This window comes from Marmota marmota, unplaced genomic scaffold (assembly GCF_001458135.2).
Source record: "Marmota marmota marmota unplaced genomic scaffold, marMar, whole genome shotgun sequence".
NCBI lineage: Eukaryota > Metazoa > Chordata > Mammalia > Rodentia > Sciuridae > Marmota > Marmota marmota.
Genome location: NW_026000076.1, coordinates 7,619,790 through 7,636,540, shown reverse-complemented (window position 1 = coordinate 7,636,540; position 16,751 = coordinate 7,619,790). Strand labels below are relative to the sequence as shown.

At 35.6% G+C, this 16,751-nt stretch overlaps 1 protein-coding gene across 7 annotated transcripts in view; it reads left to right on the top strand.

Moving 5' to 3' along the window:
* Positions 1-404: 404 nt before the first annotated feature.
* Positions 405-16,751, top strand: part of Cdc7 (cell division cycle 7) — a 60,095-nt gene continuing 43,748 nt past the window's right edge. For 3 of the 7 annotated variants that reach the window (XM_048814470.1, XM_048814465.1, XM_015500895.2), the window contains exons 1-4: positions 405-547; positions 1,285-1,443; positions 9,813-9,896; positions 10,214-10,349. In XM_048814470.1, the coding sequence (XP_048670427.1) occupies positions 421-547; positions 1,285-1,443; positions 9,813-9,896; positions 10,214-10,349 (506 nt within the window). In that variant the 5' untranslated portion in view covers positions 405-420. The other 4 variants (XM_048814467.1, XM_048814468.1, XM_048814466.1 and 1 more) reach the window with 4 other exon arrangements.

Sequence of the window (16,751 nt, the reverse complement as noted above, 5' to 3'; positions counted from 1 at the left end):
AAGCTGGGTGCCACGCTGCTCACTTCTACTGCAATACAACGCCCATAAACAGTCGGCTGTTACATTTTTGTTTTTAATAAAATAGGGCACTCAACGAAAAGTCAAAGCAGGGAGTCAAGAAAGGGCCTTTTACCCATAGTGCCCAATGTCGTGTGTTAACACAGTATGTAGGGATGTGACAAAATGCCTACACCTGAGGCTCTTTTCTCTCTGAATATCTTCCTTCCTGAAAATACTAGATCTTGGCCTTACGGTTCACTCTATCTTTTACTAAAGAACATCCTGAGTTTTATTTCTGTAACTGCCCTTTCGGCCTTTCCAGGCCTCGGGGAAGGCGCCCAAAGCTCTCGCGCAGGCGCCGAGCGCGGACTCCGCGGCGCCGAGCTCGGACTCCGCAGCGCCGAGGGCGTTGTAGTGCGCATGAGCAACTCCAAGCAGCGAGGCGGGAAGTGTTGCGCAGGCGCGTTTGGCCGAGCGCTGGGTGGGGATTCTAGAAGCCGGCGACCGGGGCATATTGGGAGCTACAGAAGTTGTACTCCCTTAAACCGTGAGTTTCCGACGGTTTGTTCCGCGGCTCGGGATTGTGAGGGGTTAGGAGCGAATTCTGGGTCTTGACTTCGGTTCTGTTGCAGTACAGCGCTTCTCTTCTCCCCGACTTCAGATCCCTACGACCTGGGGCGGCAAAGTGACGCGCTTGCGCACAGAGCATCCGGTTTGGTCTCGGGTTTGAGCGTGGAAGGTCCTTTCCCGCGGCGCTCGCGGCCGGCGCTTTAGAATGCCCATTCATTCCCCTTCTCTTCCTCTGCTTGGCGCTCGCGGCCAGTATTGCATTAATTCTCTATCAATTTGCGTGGGACGTTGGACGAGCCTCCTGGGACTTCTTTTCAGTAGCAAGTCGTTTCCTGCTTCATTCCTTTTCCTCGGGACGAACCGTCCTCCTCTTGGCCCCCCTCACTCACACTCCCCGCAGGCTTGTGCCCAGGCTCGTTTCCTCAGCTTTCCCAAACCCCTTTCCAGCGCTGCCAGCTGCTGCTGAGGCTGCCTCATCTGGGAAATTCTCCCTACGGCCCCCTGCCGGTGTTTCTGGAAGGTGAAAGTAAAGCAAATGGGATTTCCGTAGAAATGGTCACAGTTTCCCTTACTTTGGGGATTTGAACATATGGTGCGCTTTTAAGTGTTTGCCCCTTTGAGGACAGCAGCGTTGTTTAGTGCTTGGTTCACTGAGTGATTTAAACTTACCTTCTCCAGCATTCTAATTTTCACAGCTGCTTTGCTCTCCCTAAGGACATGACCCGTTTGCTGACATTTTGCATCCCAGTTGTTTTGTGATGGAGGCATCTTTGGGGATTCATATGGATGAGCCAATGGCTTTTTCTCCCCTGCGTGACCGGTTTCAGGCAGAAGACTCTTCAAAAAAATATGAGCAGAATTTTAAACTTCCAGGTATGTGTTTGGTTTAGCATTATGTTTAGGATCTAAACAGTTTATAAAGATGCACAGGCATCTGTATTTCTTATATCTTTTTAAAAAATAACATTGACTCCTAAAGTGAGCTGTATGTTTATATAGGATCATTTTACAAACAAGAGTAGGAAGATCTTGATTCAGGATTAGATTGCATTTTAAGAGTATTGTAGTCCAGCCTGATCATTTTATAGATGAAGTAGCTAAGGTCTAAATATTAGTGACTAAGAAAACATAAGTGTGTTGGAGTCCAAACTAGAATTTCTCATCTGGACCAGCTCTTATTTCCCCTTGCCATACTGCCTTACACTTATTTTAGAAATTTACACTGAAGAGATCTTCACTTAAATATTCGAAAGCAGGGGTGCAGGCCTGTAATCCCAGCAGCTCCGGAGGCTGAGACATGAGGATCATGAGTTCAAAGCCAGCCTCAGCAAAAGCGAGTCACTAAGCAACTCAGTGAAATCCTGTCTCTAAATAAAATACAAAATAGGGGTAGGATGTGGCTCAGTGGTAGAGTGCCCCTGTGGTCAATCCCTGGTACCCCCTCCCCCAATTCAAAAGCAGAATTCCTTGACCAAAATGAATGAAATATTTCTAATGCTCACTTAGGTATGATAATGAGGTATGATAATACAATGAGGTATGATAATGACACCATACCTCATTGTACTTCATGCTATGTTTGACCATAACCCAGACCTTAGGTTAAGAAGCTGGAAGTATATTCTCATTGTCCCTATTTTTGGTATTTCAGTTTCCTACACTTAAGAGTTGACTTCGTCACTCAAATTTATCTTCTTTTTAATATGTATAGCATTGCCTTTTTCCATTGCTATTTCTACCATATTAATTCATTTCCTTATGCTTTGTTTTTGAATTACAGTGAATTTTCTTATCTAAACATTTCTGTTTCATTCTCCCGGCAAGTGCCGCTTTGATCCAGTTTCATGGATGCTGTCCCTTTTCCCTTCCATTTTTCTTGCTATTACCTATTTTTCATAGTTAAGCATTCCGTCATTAGTTATTGAACATATAATACAATTACATAGTTATTGTATTATCCTTGTATTTAGTACTTTTTATTTTACCTCCATAGTTTGGCTTCTGATAAGTTGTGCATTAAGTAGCATGTATGAATGAATGAATCTGATTTGGTTCTAGCATTATGTTTAGGATCATGCTACTTCTCTAGTATTCTGAAAATCTGCTGGGGAATAAAGAATGGGTTGAATTTTATTCCCAATTTCAGAAGTTTTATAGCTTTTACATAACCTAACATTGGAGAACATTTTAAATAGTGCCTGTGATAATTTATAAAACATTCTGAAACTTTAGCCTTATAGTTCTTTTTTATGACTCTGAATAAAAACTAAGCTTATATCAAAAATATAACTTCAATAAAGAGTAAGCTAAAGAAGTCCAGGCACATAACTGTCTCTTGATCTAATTAGGAAAGTGATACTGGATCATGACATAGTTATGTGCCTGGACCTCATCAGCTTTTATGCCTTATTGAAATTGTTTTTTATACAGTAGTGGGGCTTTTAATATGTCTTGTATTCCCAGAACCAGAAAGGTTCTAAATATAATGAATGATAGAAAATACTTGAATGAAAGATTTAATGCAGTGATATAAAGTAAATTACTTGGTGTAATGGATGAATAGCAAAGCCCTTTTTTTGGGATATTTGTCAGTTTCTCATAACTTTTTTAATATATATTTTTTAGTTTTAGGTGGATACAATATCTTTGTTTTATTTTTATATGGTGCTGAGGATCGAACCCAGTACCTCACACGTGCTGGGCAGCACTCTACCACTTGAGCCACGACCCCAGCCCCAGATTCTTATAACTTTTTCTGATAAAAATTCTACATGCTTATTGAAAAGAATTTATGAACTATAGAAAGCCAAAATAAGAAAATATTATCCCACTACTCAAATATTGCCAATGATTATTGTACTCCTTTAGTCTTAGAGGTATATTTGTAAAAATCCACAATGGGATCATAATGCACTTATTTCTAATCTCTCCTTTTTTTTTTTCCTCAGTTGAGGTGTTGGAGATTGACCCCAAGGCCTTATGAATGCTAGGCTAGTACTCTACCAATGAACTACATCCCCAACTCCCCTTGTCTCCATTTTTTGCTTAATGTGTGTCTTAAATATTTCTTATGTACTTAAATATTCTACAACTTGGTTTAAATTCCATTGTATGATATTAATTGGCTTTTATTATTGAATTTTTAGATTGTTTTTCAATTAAGAAAAATGCTGCACTGCTTGAAGTACTTGGAATAGTACTGGATCAAATGTTTGTTCTTTCAGTGTTTCAGCAAGTATTTTAAAGTATCTACTGTATGCCAAGTTTAGTAAGTGAGAAAGATCTGCTCAGTGAAACAATAAAATAAACTTTTCATATACTGAATAACTCTATGCTGTTAAATTATGCTTGCTTTCTGTATATTTTATGGATGCCCATACCTCATGCTCTAAAATGGGTTATAGATAACATCTTGGTTTGCCTGAAACAGATCTAGTTTATGCCTTTTTTCACAAAGTAATTATTATTGATATCCCCTTTCACTCTGAAGAGTTTCAATTTGGGCAGAATGATAAATGATCCCCCTATTTGTAGCATAGAGCCCCAGAATAATGATGTACATTACTAAAGTGTTAGTTTTACTCCATGGTAAGACATTGAAAGTATTATTTGGTGGAATACTTATTAAGTATCTAATAGGTGCAAACACTTTTTTGGATGGTAGGGATAAATCTGTGTATAAAACAGAAATTAATGCCCTCAATATAATGGAAAGAGATAAAAGAAATACTGTGTTCAAAAGTGATTAGTACTGCAAAGTAATGTAGAAGGGAAAATATGATAGAAAGAACTGGGTGAGGAGATTGATTTTAAGAGTAGATGATCAGAGAAGACTTTGGCAAGGAACATTTGAGCTTAGACTTGAAGGAAGGTGATGGGAGTGAGCTATGTACCTGTTTGGGGAAGAGCATTCCAGGCTGGGGAAATGGCAAGTACAAAGGCTCTGAGATGGAAGTTTGCCCGCCATTCAGGAATAGCAAGGAGATCACTGTGGCTAAAAGAAGAAAGATGATGGGAATGAAATCAAAGAAAAATGTAAAGAGAGTAGTTTTTGGCTTTTATATGGAAGAAGATTTGAAACTATTAGTCTTAAGTTTTCAAAATAGCAGCCTAGGCCCTCGTGTAAATATGGGCATTTATTTATTTTTATTTTTTTGTCTTTTTTAGGAACTTCCCTAGTCCTCAAAGTCTATTCATTTGTTTCTGTCTGGTAGTATTTTCCAGCTTTTGACATGAATGTGCTTTTCTGCTTGTTTACACTCATCTTCCACTTCAGAATTTGAGGATATTACTTTCACTTTAGTTGTCAGAAGTTTTTAGTGTTGTTTAAAAATGTCAGAGTTGTTCTGTAGTGACAGGAATCCTTAATATAAACATTCTGAGTTTTGTGAAGATGGGTATGTACATAATAAGTGAGTAGTGGCATGGAAGTATATTATTCACATGACTTATATGTTACAGCATTTTCTTATTAACATCTCTTTTCTTTCCTATGATTTTTTAATAGTTAACTAGTATCTCTACTACTGTTTGCCAGCTCTTGCTTATACAAAGAAGAGTTCCAAAGTAGGGAACTTGTAGAAAAACTATAGATTATTATAATTGGAGGGTAAAAAGTTCATCTGATCCAGCCCCTTTATTTTATAGGTTAAGAAATTAAGAACTAGTATAGTTTGTGACAGGGGTTGAATCCAGATGTTTACATTCCAGCCTTCCTGTATATCAGCACTATCCAATAGAACATTCTGTGATAGTGGAAATGTTTCGTTATTGCCACATGTGGTGAGGCAACTGAAGAAAATAATTTTTAATTGTATGTACTTTTAATAAACTTAGTCTTACTGTCCACTAGCTTCATGTGACTATCATCCTACTATAAAGCTTTCAGTAATAGTAATCACAGAACAAAGTATGAATGCATTGAATACTTGAATATGTTAACAAAATGACTACAAAACACTACAAAACAAGCACTTGAATATGTTTAGTATACAACTGCATAGTTTTAAAATATTTCTTCATATCTAAACACTGTGCTGCCAGTTATACTATGATACAATGTTCTATCACCTAGAAAATTTTTTGTTTTATACTTACTAAAATAATTCTTTTATTAGATATAAATAGACAAATAATTGTATATCTGGGTAATTATATAAAAAGGAAAATATTTCAGTTCTCCTAAATTTTTGTATTTAAACTCATATCCCATTTTCCTCTTAGTACTGTTTTGTGTACATTAATGGTAACAATTTTTCTCTGAAGAACCACTAAAAATAAGAAACCATCAGGAGGCTGAGGCAGGAGGATTGCAAGTGCAAAGCCAGGCTTAACAACCTAGTGAGACCCTGTCTCCAAAAGGGATGAGGGGTGCTGGGAATGTGGCTTAGTAGTTTAACCCCTGGGTTCATTCCCCAGTATCTGATAATAATATTAATCATGGTTCATTGGCTGTTAAGAAGAGCCCAATATGTCGATCTGGCCTATATTTGATTGCTTCATTTTTACTTCTCCCTACATTGATTTGATTCTTAAGGGTTAAATAAATACTCTGATTTTCTTCAAATCACTGTAAGTTTTGATGCTGTCTGGCAACTGTAAGATGCATCCCAATTCCAAAGTTGCTAAAATTGTGTCTTAAAAATCAAAAGAAATGTAATAGTTGAACATATCATTTTAATACCCATGCAAGTCCATTTCCTTTGACCCTGTGGAATTTGAAGTTGGTTGGAATGACACTTTTTGGGAAAGAGTATAATTTACTACAGCAACTGTGACTGCTAGAAAGCCATATAGATTTTTTCCCCAGGCCTTGTTTTTTGGCTTACAGAGTAAAGTAGGGTGGTGTGACTCTTAAACTTTTGCTTTTTGTCCCCCTACAGTTGTCTCTGGATGCCCATAATGATAGTAATTATTCATTTATTCAGCATATGTTCCTTGCTGTGTTCTAACCAGGAGGTGAGGTGAATTATAATAACAGGGAACCTATAGTGATGTGGCTTTTGTGGAAGGAGGCAGGCAGAAAATGAATAAACAAACAGGTTAATTTCATTGTGGGTAAATAAATAAACAGGGTAATAGGAGAAGTGCTAATTTAAATAAGTGTCACAGGGGACTGTGACAATTGAACTAACCTGGGAAGTTTGAAGAACCTTTTTTTTTTTCTTGAAGTACTGGAATTTAATCCAGTACCTTGGGCTTGCTTAGCTGAGCTATATATTCCAGACTGTCAGACCAGCACATTTAAAACAGGAGCCAGTAAAAGCAAAACATACTTAAAGAAATAAAGGGAATCATCATTATCATTTAATATTTACTGTGTGCTAGGCAGTGCGTAAAAAGGTTCATCTATGTGTGTGTGTCTAAATTTTATTGAATCCTCATAGTATCTAAGTGGCTTGTATACTGTTACCCCTTTTCTGTAGATGGAGAAACTAGGGCTGAGGATGTACCTAAGTGGTGAAACACGTCACTAGCATGTGCCAGGCCTTGGGTTCTATCCTTAGTGCTCCCCAAATAAATAAGAAGACAGGAAAGTAAGGTTCACAGAGAGAAACTATGCTCAAGGAAAGTCATACTGGGTGGTATACAGTGGAGCCCAAATTTTAACTTAGGGCCTCCATTTCTATACTGTTATATGTAACTTATGTTATATTGCCTCTTGTATTGAGAGCCATAAAGGTTCTCTAGTCCACTTATGATATAGATGGGAAGGTGAGGGTAATTTAAATAAATTCTTACTATTTATTTAAATGGGCTAACATAGTAGAAAAAACACTGGACTAGATCTTCTTAGCCTCTTATTTGGTCTCCAACTCTTCCATGTTCTCCTCCCCTTAAGTTCAAACTACTTGTTATTTTTTCTGCTTAAAAATTTTCCATGACTTTCACTTGCATTCTCTGCTTTTCCCTTCCTCAGTTACTTTGTGTTTCATTATCTCCTCGCTCTCCCAGGACCACAATCCTGAATGCCTTTTTCCTTTTCAGTGTCTTTGTATACATAGTTCTTTCTTCCAAAAATGTCTTCTTCCACTTTTGCTACTTGGTGAATGCTTTAGAACACAACTTAACTATCATCTGAAGGCTTCCTGGTACCTTATGAAGGATTTATCCCCCTTAAGCCACCCAGGTCCCTTCTACCTACTCTCTGGCGTTTGTCATTGTATGAAAAATAATAATGTCTTTTTCCTATGCTAGACTAAGCTCTGTAGGGGACCGTGAATGTCAGTTTCTTCATTTAAAAATAAATTTCATTGCTGAGCACTTTTAAAAACAGTGTATAGATTATAGTAGTATCTCTGTGAAATTGGGCAAATGATTTAACTTTCCTGAATAGGGTTTTTATTCTGAAAATCAGGATATTAATTTTTGTTCTCCCAAAATCACAATGCTGTTATGAAGATCTAAAAAGATAGTACATGTGAGTGTTTTGAATATGTCTTAATCTGTTACATGTTACATTATGTGGAATATTATTGTGATAACTTAAAAGTATCTCATGTTTAGCTTAGATTTTTGCAATAAAATCTGAAGACACTTGTGTAGTTCTTTTTTGTATCCAGTAGTTTATCAGATTTTGTATTATTGCTGCCACTTATATTAACCACATGTTTTCATAGAGAGCTTATATTTATATTAAAATGAGGATAACTAATGGCATTTGGAACCATTTTTTAAAATATTCTAGAATACTTTAAAATATTTTAAAATGATTTTTAACTAAATATTTAATACATAATACTTTTCCAGGAATAGACTATTTCAATAATATCTTACACCATTTTTCTGCATGGTTTTATAATAAACTTTTTTTTTTAAGAGAAGATGAAGGTGGAAAAAACCCAGCATATTATTAAGCTGCTATCCTGTATTATATCAACAGGTTAATATCACACACTGTCAATTTTTGTTTTCCATTATTCTGTTTTCCCAAACAGTGAAATTTGTTTATTAAATGGTTAAAGGCCTGTGAATATGTTTTCTACACTGGGTGGAATTCTGTAGCTTGCTAGTTTGCCAAGGAATTATCATCTCTTCCAAATATTTCATACAGTAAAGTGTATTGTTAATTTGTATGGATGATAACAAAATGAAACAATGCTGAGATTGATTGATTAAAAAAAATAAAGCTTTTCTGAGCCCTTTAAAATTTTATCTTTGGGGAAAGAAATAGTTTTCAAGAACATTGCATTGTGTTCATGTTTTGCCATTTAGTGATCACAGCATAAATTGTTTATTCTTTTTTTATGTTTATTTATTTATTTTTTATTTAGTTGTCTGTGTTTCTTTTTTAAGAGATAGGGTCTCACTATATGCCCAGGCTCCCTGGTTTCAAACTCCTAAGCTTAAGTGATCCTCCTGCCTCAGCCTCCCAAGTAGGTGGGAGTACAGATGCACACCACAGTGACTTAAAAACAGAATACTACAGGGACACAGCCATATCAATGTTTATAGCAGCACAATTCACAATAGCTAAACTCTGGAACCAACCTAGATGCCCTTCAGTAGATGAATGGATAAATAAAATGTGGCATATATACACAATGGAATATTACTTAGCATTAAAAGAGAATAAAATCATGGCATTTGAAGGTAAATGGATGGAGTTGGAGAATATAATGCTAAGTGAAATTAGCCAATCCCAAAAACCAAAAGCAGAAGTTTTTTGTTTTTTTTTAAATGAGGATGCTGACTCATAATGGAGATGAGGGAGGAGGAGGGGGAGGGAGAGGTTAAAGGGGTAGGAATGATGGTGGAATGAGTTAGACATTATTACCCTAAGTACATGTATGAAGACAAGAATGGTGTGAAAATACTTTGTGTATAATCAGTGACTTGAAAAATTGTGCTCTATATGTGTAATGTGAAATGAATTGTATTATGCCATCATGTGTAACAAATTAGAATAAATAAATAATTTAATTTAAAAAAAGAAAAAAGAAACCAATAAAAAATTAGCTTCTTCATTTAAAAGACAAATATGCAATAGCAATGTAGTTATTAGTGTGTAGTTCCAATGTAGTAGAAAGTTGATATTTATAATCTGAGACTATCTTTTTGTCCATTAGCTAAAATAGGTGTATGTGGGTGGTAGCAGTTTGATGGAGTTTTCCATATTCTTACAGTTTTAAGATTCATTAAAACATTTGTGATTAATTACATTTTATTTTATTTTTTAAGTTGAGAAACTGTAAAAGAGCTCTTGTTAATTGTATTATTTATACTTCTCTTTTCCTTGGTAGGTGTTAAAAAAGATATTGAGAAGCTGTATGAAGCTGTACCACAGCTTAGTAATGTATTTAAAATAAAGGACAAAATTGGAGAAGGTAATTTAGGGATATATTTTATTACCTTTACAAGTTTTTCCTCCTTCTGTTTTCTTTGCATAATCTAAGTTTTCATTATTATTTGTTGAAAATACCCTATTTTTAAACTATTAAGACCATGATAATATTATTATAGTAACAGCTTTTCTCTTTCTTTTTTCCTTCCTGTAAAGTGTGAAAACATAAATATTTACAGTAAAATGAACAGTCCTGTTTTAATATATTATGCCATTCAAAGTTTCTTCATCTATAAATAGTATCATTTCATTAACATTTTAAAAAGTGAGATATTTAAAACTTAATAAATTATTTTACAGGCACATTCAGCTCTGTTTATTTGGCCACAGCACAGTTACAAGTAGGACCTGAAGAGAAAATTGCTCTAAAACACTTAATTCCAACAAGTCATCCTGTAAGAATTGCAGCTGAACTGCAGTGTTTAACAGTGGCTGGGTAGGCAATTTTAAGATACTTTCATTGATTGGGCTGTATATAATTTATAATATTTTAAAGTATATGCTTATTGGAAATTAGAGATTATGCATGAACTGAATGTATTTTTCATTCACTTGTTTGCAGTTTGCAAATACTTTGTCTCTAACCTTACAATGATTGGTTAAATTTATATTCTTTTAGAGTGGATTTCTTGAGCCCCAGCTTGACTTCCTGTTCTTGTACCACTTTTTTGTAACCTTCCTACCAAATCATAAACCTTGAGTTCCATGGTCTAGATTGTTTTTTAGTATGAAGAACTAATTTTTCTTATCTTTACAACTATAGGTATATATAAGATAACTATAATTATGTGGGTTAGTCTCTGTGTCCTCTGTTCTGTACCATTGGTACAGAATAACTTATCTCATTATTTAGAACAACAGAATCATTTTCCATGTCTTTTCCTTGGTTTCTCTTCTGCTAGTTCATTTCTTTTCTTTTTTAATTTTGTTAATTTTTAACTTAGTTTATTTTTTAAAAATTTAAAAATTTTTTTATTTGTTATATATGACAACAGAATGCATTACAATTCATATTACACATATGGAGCACAATTTTTCATATCTCTGGTTGTATACAGAGTAGAGTCACATCCTTTGTGTCTTTATACATGTACTTAGAGTAATGAAAACCATCACATTCCACCATCTTTCCTACTCCTGTGCCCCTTCCCTTGCCCTCCCTCCCCTTTTCCCCTTTGCCCTATCTAGAGTTCACTTAATCCTTCCATCCCCCTGCCTCCTGCAGCATATTATGAATCAGCATCCTTAAATCAGAGAAATCATTCAGCATTTGGTTTTTTGGGATTGGCTAATTTCACTTATCATTATACTCTCCAGCTCCATCCATTTACCTGCAAACACCATGATTTTATTCTATTTTAATGCTGAATAATCCACTGTGTATATATATCACATTTTCTTTATCCATTCATCTACTGAAGGGCATCTGGGTTGGATCCACAATTTAGCTATTGTGAATTGTGCTGCTATAAACATTGATGTGGGCTGTGTTCCTGTTTTTAAGTCCTTTGGGTATAGACTGAGGAGTGGGATAGCTGGGTCAAATGGTGTTTCCATTCCCAGTTTTCCAAGGATTCTCCATACTGCTTTCCATACTGGCTGCACAATTTGTAGTCCCACCAGCAATATATGAGTGTGCCTTTTTTCCCACATCCTTGCCAACACTCACTGATGTTTGTATTCTTAATAGCTGCCATTCTGGGAGTGAGATGAAATCTTAGAGTAGTTTTGATTTGCATTTCTCTAATTGCTCATGGTATTGGCACCAAAATAGACTTGTAGACCAGTGGTACAGAATAGAGGACTCAGAGACTAACCCATATGATTACACTTTGAAAAAGGCACCAAGAATGTACATTGGAGAAAAGATAGTTTCTTCAACAAATGGTGCTGGGAAAACTGGAAATCCATATGCAACAAAATGAAATTAAACCCCCATCTCTCACCACACATAAAACTCAAAATGGATTAAGGACCTAGAAATTAAACCAGAGACACTGCGTCTGTTAGAAGAAAAAGTAGGCCCAAATCTCCATCATGTCGGATTAGGCCCCATCCTCCTTAATAAGACTCCTATAGCATAAGAATTAATATCAAGAATCAATAAATGAGATGGATTCAAACTAAAAAGATTCTCAGCAAAAGAAACAATCAGTGAAGTGAATAGAAAAACTAATAATTGGGAACAAATTCTTACCACACACACGTCATATAGAGCACTAATCTCTAGAATATATAAAGAACTCAAAAATCTTAACACCAAAAAAAACCCAAATAACCCAATCAATAAATGGGCCAAGGAACTGAACAAATGCTTCTCAGAAGAAGAAATACAATCAATCAACAAATATATGAAAAAATGCTAGTTCATTTCTGTCATCATGTAGACATGATGTAGTTAGAATGTTATGCCTCCTGATTTGTGGTCCTTCTTCCAGCTGCTCCTTAATTTCTTTGTTCCCTCAAAAATAGTCTACATATACTGTTTTTACTTTTACAATTTCCCTTCACTACACCCCTAGTGTGTTTCTCCCTTTTAGTTGAACTGAAACTACTTTAGTAACAGTCAACAATGACTACAAATATCATTTAATGTGATTGACTTTTTTTTGGACACAAGATAATTGTGGACATTTATGGGGTACAGTGTCGCGACCCCTCGCCGGCAAGGGAAAACACGACACAGGATTCTTCTTTCAGCAGTTTATTCAGGCCTTGAGTCATGTAACATCTTCTAGCGCCCGCCGCCCGAACACACCCAAGCACAGCTTAATAAAGCCCCCCGCGTCCGAATCCCAAGCCGCCACGTGGATCTCTCTCATAGGGTGGTAAGGGATTGTGCGCCAACTCTCCATAAAAGGAGTTGTTTATCACAGGCCACAGTGGAAGCCGGCGCCATCTTCTTATGGCGGCCACGGTCTATAAGAATGGCTTACCACAGTACAGTATGATAATTTGAAACATATATTTAATGTGTAATGATCAAATAAGGGTAATTAGCATTTCTGTCTCCTTATTTATCATTTTTATGTGTTGGGAACTTTGGAACTCATTTCTTCTGGTTCTTTATAAAATGTATAATACATTACTGTAAACATTAGTCAACTTACTGTGCTGTGGAACACTAGAACGTATTCCTCCTAACTGTAATTTGATACTTATTATCTATACTCCTTCTATTCCCCATGCCCTTAACCTTCCTATCCTATAGTAATTTCTTTTCTACTTCCTATTTCTGTGAGATTAACTTTATTAGCTTCCACTTATGTGTGAAATCGTGTGGTATTTGTCTTTCTGTGCTTAATTTATTTCACTTAATATCCTCAATATCCTCCAGTGCCCTCCATATTCCTGCAAAGGACAGAATGTCAGTTTTTATGGCTGAGTAATATTCCATTGTGTGTGTGTGTGTGTGTGTGTGTGTGTGTGTGTGTGTGTATATGTATATATATATTGCATTTTCTTCATTTATTTGTTGATGGACACCATGGCTGATTCCATAGCTTGGTTATTGCGAATAGTGCTGCAAATAAGCACAAGAGTAAAGTATTTCTTTCATATAAAGATTTTATTTCCTTTGGATATATACCCATAGTAGGATTGCTAAATTGTATGGTGGTTCTATTGTTAGTTTTTTGAGGAACCTTCAGCCTCTTTTCCATAATGACTGTCCTAATTTAACATTCTTACCAGCAGTATGTAAGAGTTGCTCCTTTTCTCATAACAACCAGCACTTGTTATTTTTTTCTTTGGGATTACAGCCATTCTAATGGAAGTGGTGTCTTGTGGTTTGATTTGCATTTCCCTCATGGTGGATAGTGTTGAGCATGTTTGCATATATTGTTGGCCATTTGTATATTTTATTTTGAGAAATGTCTATGCAGATCATTTTCCTGATTTTTAATCATAGTATTTAGGTATTTTGCTGTTGGATTTTTTTTCAGTTTGTTATATATTGTGAATACTAATTCCTTGCTGGGTGAATAGTTTTCATGTATTTTATCCCATTCTGTAGGTTGTCTCTTTACTCTGTAAATTCTTTCTGTTGCTGAGCAGAAATTTCTTAATTTGATGTAATCCCATTTGTCAATGTTTGCTTTTGGGGTCTTGTTCAAAGGGAGGAGGGGAATAAAACCTCATAGCCTGATATTATACTGATGTCTTGAAGAGTTTCTTCTGTGTTTTCCTCTGGTAATTTTTCAGTTGTAGTTCTTACACTTAGGTGTTTGATCTATTTTGAGTCTATTTTTTGTATATGGTGAGAGATAGAGGCCCATTTTCATTTTCTGTACATGGATATTCAATTTCCTCAGTGCCATTTATTGAAAAGATTTTCATTTCTCCAGTGTATGTTTTTGGTGCCTGTGTTGAAGATCACCTGTTGATGTGTGGATTTATTTTTGGGTTCTCTGTTCTGTTCCATTAGTCTGTGTATTACTTGTTATGCCAGTACCACTCTGTTTTGGTTACATGTTTTGAGATGGGGTGTCATGATTCTTCCAGCTTTGTTCTTTTTGCTTAAGATTCTTTGGCTATTTGGGATCTCTTGGTTTCATAAGAAGTTTGGAATTGTGTTTCCAGTATGCCATTGGTATTCTTTTGAATATATTTTTTTTTAGTTGTAGTTGGACACAATACCTCTATTTTATTTATTTATTTTTATATGGTGCTGAGGATTGAACCCAGGGCCTTGCATGTACAAGGCAAGTGCTCTACTGCTAAGCTACAACCCCAGACCAACCGTTGGTATCTTGATGAGGATTGCATTGAATCTGTAGGTTACTTGAGATAGTATGGATGTTTTAATAATAATAGTAATTCTTCCATGGCTATCTTTCCTTGTTTTTGTATCCTCTTCAGTTTCTTTCACTAGTGTTTTATAATTTGCATTGTAGATATTAACAGTTGATTTGAACCTTCATCTTTTGACTTTTGTACTGCCACATCTCCTTGTTTTGTTTTGTTTTTTCAGTATCCTTTCCAGCTTTTCCTCTTCCTCTTTGACTTAACACCTAAGTACTGGAATTCCTCAATACTTGATCCTGGATTTTCTTTTTTTATACTCTTCTTAGATAGTATCCTGCAATTCCACATGGCTTATAGTAATGATTCTCAAAAGTATATATCTAGACTCAGGCCTTTTTTCTTAACTACAGATACACACATCTGCCTATTAGGTGGCTGATAAATCTCATATTTTATATGCCCAAAACTAAATTTTAATTCACCTTCCCCAGCCAGAAAACCCCCTACCATAATAAATATTCTCAGCTACCCATCTCTGCAAATGGTACCACCCATCTACTGTTACTCAAGCCAGAAACATGGAGATTATCCTCAGTTTCTTCATTTCTTTCCTAAAACACGTCCATCTTGGTCATTTTGCTTTCAAGATGTATTTTTTGTACTTACTCATTTCTGTCTTTGCTGCCACTACCTCTGTCCAGACTTAGACTACTAATATAGCTGGCTTCTCCTACCCTATTGATCCCATCCTTACACAGCATTCAGAGTGATGTTTAAAGTATTGTCACATACCTTTTGGTTTCTTTTGAAGACCTTACGATAATCTGTCATTGTTTCTTACCTTGTTTATTTGTATATCCACTAAATAGTAAACTCCGTGAAGACAGAAATTGTGTTAATTTTATTCACAATTGCATACCTAATGTTTAACATAGTGTCTAGCAAATAACATTACCCACTCGATATTTACTGAATGAACCTCTTTCCTTGTTTTACTCTTCTGTTTATTATAGAAGATGAGATAGCCTCTCCAAGGCATAATTGTGTGTATTTTAGTCCCCTCCCTAGATGTGATCATTTCTTTTTCTATACTTTATCTCCCTCTACCACTTTTTCTTTCTCTGAACTTCAGCAAGTACATGCTAAAAATGTCTTCATCTGATCTTGCAATGCAGTTAGGCAAATTGTCTTGGTGCTCCACTTCTAGTGATACGGCATAGAATCCTGTTTTCTTTCCATATCTCCAGTTTTGCTTTTTCCTTTCCACCTAAATTACTCTCATAATTAATTCCTCATTATTAAACTAAAAGCCTTCCCTCAATCCTTATTCTCTTTGACTTCCAAGCTGATTATCTCTTTGTTCAAAACCCCTCATTTTGTTTCGTCTTCCTCATTTTCCTTATCAACTTACAGGTTTTATTCCAAGACTCAGTTTTCTTTTATGTAAATTTTCACAGAATTAGATAACACTTCTATAGGTACTTTCACTGACTTCTCCCTTGACTTTCCACTTAAATATTTAATCTTTGTATCTAGAAATCTCTATCAAAATGATGAAGTCCTGGTTTTAGATGCTTTCTTGTGTGATTTTCCTGCTTGTTTTGTTGCTATGCACATTGTTTTACTCAGGTCCAAAACCATGGAAATCAGCTTTACCTTATTTTCTTTACCTTTTATGAAGCAATATAGTATAGTGATTAAGAGCATAAATCCAGAGCAAACTGCTTGATTCAAAGTGTGGCTCTAATCAGTGACTTTGGAGAAGTTCCATAATCTCTCCGTACTCTAGTTACCTCATCAGGAAAAACAAAAAAGGTGTATTGAGGGGAATAATAGCACTTTCCTTAGATTGAGTTTATTGATAGGTGTGAAGTCCTTAGAGCTTGCCGTATAGTGAATGTTCAGTGAATGTTCCCTATAGTTACTTTTAAAATCTGATTACTGTTATCATCTTACTTGCTACTCATCTTGTTCATCTTTTCCTTCTCATTCTGCCAATTCGGTTGAAATTAGAATTATCTCACCCTTGAATTATTATTGAGCACCAGCCTCATAACTGTTACTATTTTTGTTTTAAAAGAAAATTTTCTTT